This window comes from Alligator sinensis, unplaced genomic scaffold, assembly GCF_000455745.1.
Source record: "Alligator sinensis unplaced genomic scaffold, ASM45574v1 scaffold1318_3, whole genome shotgun sequence".
In the NCBI taxonomy this organism is placed as follows: Eukaryota; Metazoa; Chordata; order Crocodylia; family Alligatoridae; genus Alligator; species Alligator sinensis.
In genome coordinates this window covers 465,140-474,598 of record NW_005842634.1, presented here as the reverse complement: position 1 = coordinate 474,598, position 9,459 = coordinate 465,140, and the positions used below count along the sequence as shown (strand labels likewise).

Genomic DNA, 9,459 nt, shown 5'->3' with positions numbered 1-9,459 from the left:
AATCTACCAAAGAAAGAATGGAAAAAAAGTAATAAAGTATGGGCTGTATCTGATTATCAGGCTATAAACCTTAGCATGCAATGTTTACACACAGAGGGCCACATTTTCAGAAAGCCTGCAGCTATTGTGTAAAAATGGGGTCGAGCCAAAATCCCAGATTGGAAACCCCGTGAAGATCACAAAGTCCAGATCGGCATCTGAACTTCATGGCTCAGGTCCATCTCAAACACTGCAAGTGCAGAAAATAGATTTGAATGCTCACAGTAGCAAACAATGCAAAAAGAGGGATGTGCATATATAAATACTCTTTGGATGTTAAAGAAGCAAGTTGTGGCTGTGTGAACTGTTGCCTCTTTCGCCATTATGGGATGGTTTTTAGAGCTTGTTTGAAAATTTGTAACAAAGCAGTGTGCAGGATATATCAATGATATTGTTCACTATGGCTTGAACTGCCAGTTACCATTGTGCTCTTTCACTCTACCCAGATAATTTCTCCTTTGAACAGTAGTATTTCTCTTTGCTCTGATTTGCCTTAGGAGCAGTGTAGGGCAGTAGCAGCTGATATCAGGAGTCTTGATTTGTATTATGGTTCACCTTTTCAGAGGACAGATGGCTTATTATAGGCTTAAGCAGTGCTACATTTTTAATCTGAACTGTAATGAATAAATTCCAATAAATTATCAGTTAAATCCAGGTCCAAAAAGTTTGTGGGGTTGGCTTCAGTAAACGTTCTGCTCGCTTATTTATTTTCTCTGCAGCTGCTCTGATGTGAATGATACCAGTGCCTTATTATCACCAGTGCTGTGGCTGAAAAATGGGCACTGTATTTGCACTGTATCTGGGTGAGGAATAGTTTAGTTTAAAGCAAAAATAAACTACACAGAATAATCAATTTAGTGCCAAAGCTGACAAGTGATTTAAACAGTTCCAGCACTAGAGACATGTTGACATTACTTTCGCCTCAAATTGCTCTTCAGTATAACATTACAAGGGGTGATAATATTCTGAAAATCTTTTTTTATTAATCAGCATATAGTTGCCAGCAACAGCTTTAAAGGTGTTTTGTATATGTCTTAAAGTGAGAACTGAGCATGTATCTTTGGGAAAGTCTTTTTATTTTAATATAAGATAAACTCCAGCAACATGGGACGTGGGTGGGTCCCTTTACCAAAAAGAAGCAGTATATTGTTCAAGCTATGCAAAAGCAAATGTGAGTGCCAATTAAAACAAGCTGTCTGTGAGCTCTGTCATAATATCTTTTGATGCAAACAATACTCTGACTCACACCCTGTGTCAGTCACTTGGGTTTCGTGGGGTTTTAAGTCAGAACGAGATTTAGCCCATGAGGTGTTATCTGAGACATCTTCGTTGCAAAATGAAATGCTGACATTCCAGAATATGACCATACCATGGGTTCTGTGCATGCCCAAGGGACATGTCACCAATTATCAACTTAATTGGTGTGTAGCACTGTAGAACATGCTTATATTTCTGGTATGCTGGTTGATGTTAAAAGCTGAGATAGTTCTATTAGTTGTTTGAATGGCATGTTCATCCTGTCTTTTTATTGCCAGCATCACTGGAAGAATTTGTGGGCTTTTTCAGTTACAAAACTCCCCAGATTCTTGAAAGCAACTCTTTTCCTGCTTACATGTGCACAAAATTGTTTTTCCATAAAACTAAAAAAAAAAAAAAAAAATGCTTGACCTTGTTTTAACTTGATTTAACCTAATCATTTGAATGGGGAATTGGTCTCCTTTGGAGTTTTCAAAACCTGGCTAGACAAAGCTTTGGCTGGGATGATCTAGTTGGGGCTGGTCCTGCTTTGAGCAGGTGAGTTGGACTAGATGACCTCCTGAGGTCCCTTCCAACCCTAACTTTCTCTGATCCTATCCCCACATTTTGTTACAATATCTAAAATAAATTGTACAAACTTGTTTAGTTTGTTGTATTGTTGTGTTTACCTGTGTAGCCACTTGCTTAATGATGACTTCCTCCTACCGCCCCGTTCCCATCCTCATCCTGCTCCCAAATCTTGGCTTTTAATTTGACAGCGCTAAGTTGTAGCTTGGGGAAAAAGCCCACATAGCTGAGAGGGGAGGAATCAAACTGTGCCCTCCTTAAATCCTATGCAGGCTACCCAGGCAGCAGGTAGACGGAGAGAAGCTTGATTCCTAGTTCTGTCCTCCCAATTCATTGGCCATCACTGTTGGTCTTAGGGGCCATGATTCAGGGAAACAATTGTGTCTCTAAGAGGCGCCTATGAATTGCAACTCCTCACAGAATTGTGCCTGGCCTGGTGCAATTTATGAACCACTCCATTTCCCATGGCAGTACCTCAACGCACAGTCTAGTCCTTGGTTATTAAGGATAATGTGCCTATCACATCAGACAGCTTTCTTATAACTGAAAAGTAAATAGCTAATTCTCTCTTCAGTCCAATTTTCTTTGTACAGTATTAATCCTTGAAGCATTTTGTGAAGTTTGTGCTGCTGTCCACAGATGTTTGTGGGGTTTTTTTACCCAGTAGGGATAAAATCATTCTCGAAATACAAATCTTTGACTGCAATAAGTGCTCTAGGTCTTAGTTTCTATAGAGACATTTTTTCCAAGCTGCCTCAAATGAGTCCAGACTAATATATATTTTAGATTTTCCTGTCCATTTAATGCTAGTATAGCTTCATCTTGTTCAACTGCAAATAGGCTGCTGCTATGCTATACCACTAAAGAAAAAAACCTGATTAAATTGGTTGATTGTATTGCCAGAATTACCAATATTGTCCCCACTGAATAAATGTAGGGAGAGACAGCCCAGTTTAGTGAATCCATTCATATGTAAGTAACAGATTTATTTCCATCCCATGTAAATAAAATATCCAGAATGTATTATCTATCTTTTACATGGTTTGTGGCCTATGTAAAAAAATATTTTCTCTGTTACTAGTAGGTAAGTGCTGAGGTGATGGAAACCACCAGTGTTCATTACTGGTCAAAACATATCTATGGCAAATTGCTCCCACTTTTTCCTTTGTCCTCCGTCTCTTTTTTTCTTCTTCCATTTGTCGTCTTTGTTTAATTTTTTTAATTTACTCTCTTAATTTATTTCCCTTTTGTGTGCTTTTTGCTTTCGATCTCTCTTTCGTTCCATTTTTCTCTTGTCGCCCTCTCAGTTTTCTCATTTACTATAGTGACTTGTTCTTTAAAGTGAGATGTCAATGGGTTGGATATCTTTTGATGAGGCATCACCACAGGTATTCCCGTGGCACTCATCTATACCAGAAATAAAGCTTGGTCATAGTCATAGAGGTATAGAGAAATAGGGCTGGAAGGGGCTTCCAGAGGTCATCTAGTCCAGCCCCTTGCTGAGGCAGGATCATCCCTATCCATACTATCCTATACAATCCATAATCTAAACTCTCCATAAGATTACCGTTAACTGTGATGTGACACAGATCTAACACTGTAACCTGCCACAAGTAGGGGAACCACTTCACAAAGCAGGGGAACCATAGCAGCCAATGTCCTGCTTCTATGAAATGTTGATATAAGCTCAAGGGATCCCAGGGAAGAGGACCACTTTCTCCCCCCAACCCCTCCCCTTACAGAGGAAGGCAAAAAGCCCCTACAGTTCATAGCAATCTAACCATGGGGGGAAATTCCTTTCTGACCCCAAAATGGTGAATGATCTGACCCTGATTGCAGGTGCAAGACCCTCTAGCCAGGAACCTAGCAGGAAAATCGATATACCCCAGTTAAAGTCCCCAGCCTGAGCTGTAGCCAACACTCAATGCCTCTGGGGAGGCTTAAAAATACCCTGATATATGTAGCAGGGGGAAAAAAGAGAAGGGAGCAACCGGTAAAGCCCAGAAGCCTAGGAAATGCCCATTGTAGAAAATAGACATAGCTGAACCAAGATCATCCCTGACCAGTAGCTGTCCAACCTCTTCATGAACACCTTCAGTGACGGAGAGTCCGCACCTTCCCTAGGCAGTCTGTTCCATTGCCTCACTATTTTAACAGTGAAAACATTTTTCCAGTTATCTAATCTAAATGTATTTTGCTGAAACTTCAAGCCATTGGTCTGTGTCCTCCTCTGCAGCAAGAGAGAAAAAGTGATTTCCCTCTTTAAGGCAGTCCTTCAGGTATTTGAAGACTGCTATTGTGGCCCCCTTTTAAGCACCTTTTCTGCAAGCTGAATGTGCCTGGCTCCTTCAGCCTCTCCTCATATGGCTTATCTTCCCTATGGTCAAGTCTGTATGAGCTGCTCCAAGATAAAAGAATTGTGTGGAGAGGGGGAAGAAAAGCAGCTTCCCCTGCTATATTGCCTGCAGGTGTAGGGTAAGTCAGGACCTCACTACCATTTCTGTCTCTGTTACCTACTCTCCATCATTAGGTTAGCCAAAGGCTTGTGCACGAGTTGTTTAACAGTAACCTACAGACAGCCCCATTCAGTGCTTCTTTCACTTAGGCCACTGAAAATCAAAAGCAAATTTGTTGACATCAGTAGTTGAATTAGCATCCAAGCTAGTGTAAACAACATCAGAATTTGGCTTGTTTATTCTAAAAGCTTGTGTAATGTCTGGTTTATGAATCTATCGACTTCTTTAACCTTGGAGGAGCTGAGGTGAAACACACATGCCACACATGAATTTCTCTCTTTGACTTTTCCAGGACGAATTTTGGACTTGAAAACTGGAACGGTAAAGAAGGAGGGTCAGCAGTCTTCAATGAGAATGTGCATGGGGTCGAGGCGTTCTTTCATTTGCAGGATGAGGTATGAGGTTCTCTGTATTACTGTAGTGTTTTTTGCTCTTTCTCTCAGCTCTACATTTTGGCCAAGTGTGCAATAGGTATGAACTTTTTAAAAATGTGGAATGTACTAAAAAATACTCTGATTAAACATTTCCAGAATACTTGCTTTAGTAACTAGTGTTAAACTTGCATTTGCCTCTGATTAGTAAGAAAGTCAATAACTCATATCCGTATTGCAGTTATTTTTACCATTGTGCCATATTGTATAATTGCCTAGAGAACTTCGGGCCATCTTAACCACTGGAATGTAAGCTATTGTCTCTTTGATTATTTAAATCAATATTCTGGAACAAATTCATCAAAAATGGGATGGCAGTGTAGCTCTGTCTGTGTGTGTGTGCATCTCTCTCTCTCCCTCTCTCTCCCCAACACATTAAAAAATGTGTTGAAGATGAGCAAAAATTGAATTACAGACGTAGTCAGCAATGCAAAAATTAACCGACTGTGGTAAGAATTAAACAGATGTCAGCTGGCTAACTCTACAAAAATGAGTAATTGGGAGAGGGTTTTATTTTGCAATGATGTCTGACATGCTCAGAGTAAGTCCATTCTTCTGACTTTAATGAAAAAAATGCACAGGCTTGTCTGCAGCCTGTTCCAGGCATATAACCTCAGGAAGAGATGATAAAAAATATTTTAAGAGATGCATGCAAACTAAAATGTTGGAAGGTAAAATCAAGCCCAAGATAAGCCTGCTCATGTAATTGGTATTTGCATAATGTTTTGAACATGGCATTCAGCATAGTTATTAAATCCAAAGGCAGGTGTTTGATGTTCAGCCAGATAGGGGGCAAAACTTCTTGAGATGGCTGACTGGAAAGTGTTATTATAGAAGTTCAGAGCCCTCATATTACAAATATAATGGTTTCTTGCTTTCCTGATGGACCTTATTATGGCTAGCCCTGCTTGTATCGACTAAATGACCAAAAGGCATAGGGAACCCCTTTCTGTTTCCTCCCATACTCTGTGAAGGAGATAATTTGGCCACTGCAGGGACACTCTAGGTCTACTGGTAGTTGAATCCAAACAAGGGATGAGTATCAAACTAGAAGCAGAAGACTAGGATAGGAGACAATTCAGCAAGGAGGGAGGGCATGCTTCATTACTCCTATGATAATGACAGTTTAAGGTATGAATCCCCCCAGTATCCTAATAACTCCCTCTCTTAGTACTCTCTACTGCTCAGAGAGATAATTTAGCCCTTAGTTGTAGGATTTAGCAACAGGAGTGCTGTATTTACCTGAATCCACGATGACTGTGAATTTAAGACAACCCCCTAATAATTAGATTCTGCACATGGAACACTTATAACTTTTGTTATGATTTTCCATATATATAATCTAATTGTTGGGGGATCATCTTAAATTTTTGTCCCCCTTTTCCACCCCCTGTCTCCCCACACTACTACAATGGGGAAGGCAGAGGTAGTGGGGTGAGATCAAGCAGCTTGCCACCTGCTCCCCTGCAGCTGCAGCAGCTGCCTGCCTTTTCCACCACCTCATGCTCAATTCCAAGATGAGGGTCTCCCCCCACCCATGTTAATGGTGAAAAAGCCCTTGTCTTGGAATTGAGTAAATGCAGTAATGTTTGTACTGGAAATGGACTCCAGTAACATATGCATGTCCTCTCACATAACTCTTAGAATGGTTCCTTCTACCAGTAATGTATAACTGTCAGATTACTGAATTCAGGCAAATTACGTTTTAGTAAAATAATTCAGTTTGAGCTTCATTATTTAGAATGCACCTCTTTGTCCTCTAACCACGATTACTGATCATGTAATGTGGTCTTTGAGCAGACAGAGCCAGACCTAATATCCAGTTTACAATTGTTCTCCAGCTTTTAAAAGCAGCCATCCAAATCCCAGTTATTTACTAACACCCTGATCCTGCAAACACTAATGCATGTGAGTAACTTTATACACGTGAATAGTCCCATTGTGTTTCTAATTCTAAACCATTTTCATTGTTCCTTTTACTTTCTGGCAGTGACTGGTAAAACTCCTAGTAGGGGCAGAGGGGGATGTTCAGACCCACATCTCAACCAGTCCTCAAATAATGTCAATTTCCCATGTGATTCGTTCTTTTGTTGTCTGAACGTTCTCTTTTCCAATGAAAATACTGTTTTCTCCTTCAAAACCATTTACTTGGCTTCAAAGGGACACTAATAGTTAGATATAGAGTTATGCAGTTAAATGTGCAGTTGGATATGCATATAAATATAAGCAGCTGTGAAAATAATTTATAAGCAAGAAGCCGGTTAATATTATTAACAGGCAGTCAATACGTAGCAAAACCTTTCTTTCATAAAAGTCTCTTGGAATATATGTAACGGTCAGATATTTAGTACAATAATATTGTGTGGCAGTATGTATGCCAGCATACATTTCTGTGAGAGTACAACGATAGTACGTAAGTAAGTAGTATATGAATTGTATGTATTTGAAGTAGATATTTTATGTGCCACACTATATCACAGGTGGAGCAGAAGTAGATTGTACAGGTGTACGTTCAAGAGACTAGTGTCTGTTGCACAAGTAACTGGTGAATGCACAAGTTTAGATGACTATGGTTTCTCTGTGTCAATAGCTCCCCTGGAAGCTGGAATTATTCTGTGTGGGTTTATTATTAGAGGTCCTAAAGCATGTGTTTTGTTTAGCTTTTGTAGTTGTTTTTAATGTGTTGTGGTCCGTTACAGTCTATCTGTGCTTGAAACGAGTGCTGGAATTCTCTGCTTCAGGCTGTCTTTTGTTCTTGTGTTTCTTATCCTTGTATTTCTTTAGCTTCCTCTTTATTTTGGGGCATTCTTTTGTAAGCCAGCAGATTTTCTCTGTATTTCTTTAATTCTTGAATTGGTCTGGGGCATTAAACAGGGGAAAATTAAAAGGGAAGTTATAGTAAATGCGACTTCTAAGAAAATACTTTTCCCCCCTAAAACTTCCAATCGAAAGCAGATATACAGTGCTACTTGACTACGTTTTAATAAAGGTTTCTAGGTGCATTTGCCCCAAGCATTCCTATTGCAGTACCTTTTTTTGAATCCTTTAAAATGCCAATTTGCTTTTAGGTGTGGAAATGCTCCTTTGGATCACTTACCTCTGAACAGAATAACCACCATGAGGAAAAGATACAGGTGAGTCCATTTCACTTGACACTACAATCTAACACTCAATCAATGAACTCTCCCAGTTATTTATTTCACTAAAGCTAAATCTTTTAAGTGTTACATGGCCAGAGCTTATGGCTCACAAGTATTGTGAGCTTATGCTAGTAAAGAGTGAGCACAGGGCTAGAAATTCTAGTCCTGGCAATGTCACCAATGTATTCGAGGCTTTGCATGTGTCAGCTAATGTTTTTGCCTTGATTCACTTCATTTGTACAATAATATTTACTTACCAGTCTCACAGATATGTCTCATGATTAGATAAGGGACATTTTTACAAATAAAATTGGTAGATTTGTGTAAAACAACCAGTACTAATATAACAGTGTCAAGTTCTGTTGGAGGTCAGACATATTACAGTTGTTGTTTCTGGTCCATGTAGGAATGGGCTAGGCCCAGTAAAAGAGGGAGAAGCACAGTATGCTGTCGTCCATTGCACTGGATACATCAAGGCCTGGCCACCAGCAGGTAAAAATTCCTTTAAGGGCAGTGTGCTGGGGACTGACTGCAATACAACTTAATCTCCTACCTCTAGAGTCTGTTGGCCCCCTTTCTAGTTAGACACTTGGGTCCAGATCCAAAAAGCTACTTAGATGCTTAGGTTCCTAATGAAATCTCTGAGAGTTTGGGTGCCTAAATGCCTTTCCAGGTCTGGTGCTTTAGGCTGGGATTTTCAGAGGAAATGAAGGGAATTTGGAGCCCAGGTTCCATGGCAGTTAAGTGTCTGATTCCTTAAGCTCATTTGAAAATCCCAGTTTTAGTGTGATGATGATGATGATCTTAAGTGCACAATGACCCATATTTAAATTTACTTAGCAACTTCTGTTTGCTGCATATGTTCAGTTTGTTGTGACAAAACTGCCTGGTCCATGAGAAGCCCGCGCCCTGCGGAGATTTAAATTTGATGCTTTAGATGAAGGTGAAAAGTAGTTATTTTATGCCTGATCATATGTACTACCCATTGTTTGTAGTTGATACACTTCTGCATGAGATTTGACATTAATTTTCTTAAGTTATTGTAAAAAAGTTCAGAGAAGCTGATTTTGATTGTTGAACTAAATCAAGTTTAAAGCATGGAGCAGTAATTTGCGTCCCATTTAAACTAGTTACTCCCCATCCAGCTTCTTTTGAAGAACAGCATTAGCATTTTTGTTGCAATCCAGAAGTTGGTCATTATTGTTACGCATCCATTATCTCACTGGTATTTTACTACTTTTGCTTTCCACACAAAACTTGCATAAACGTCGTTGACAATTGTAAATATTAACTGAAGAGGCATTGCATGTGCAAAATGACACATTACATATGAGTATAAAAGTTGAGGCTCAAATTCAAACGTTTTTGGAGCATAAATAAAAATGACCTGATTTTTCAGAGATAATCATTGAAGCCAGTAAAAGCAGCAGGCATTCCACATCTTTAAAAAAACCTCACAGAAGCTTTTATGTTTAAACTAGCAGATTGCCCGTGAAGAATGATTGGGGG

The 9,459-nt window shown here is 39.5% G+C and overlaps 1 protein-coding gene across 3 annotated transcripts in view; it reads left to right on the top strand.

The window, feature by feature from the left end:
• ARNT2 (aryl hydrocarbon receptor nuclear translocator 2) overlaps positions 1 to 9,459 on the top strand; it is a 116,107-nt gene that overhangs the window by 44,746 nt on the left and 61,902 nt on the right. For all 3 annotated transcript variants that reach the window (XM_025215244.1, XM_025215245.1, XM_006033445.3), the window contains 3 exons: positions 4,672 to 4,774; positions 7,879 to 7,944; positions 8,357 to 8,442. In XM_025215244.1, the coding sequence (XP_025071029.1) occupies positions 4,672 to 4,774; positions 7,879 to 7,944; positions 8,357 to 8,442 (255 nt within the window). The remainder of the gene's footprint in view (positions 1 to 4,671; positions 4,775 to 7,878; positions 7,945 to 8,356; positions 8,443 to 9,459) is intronic.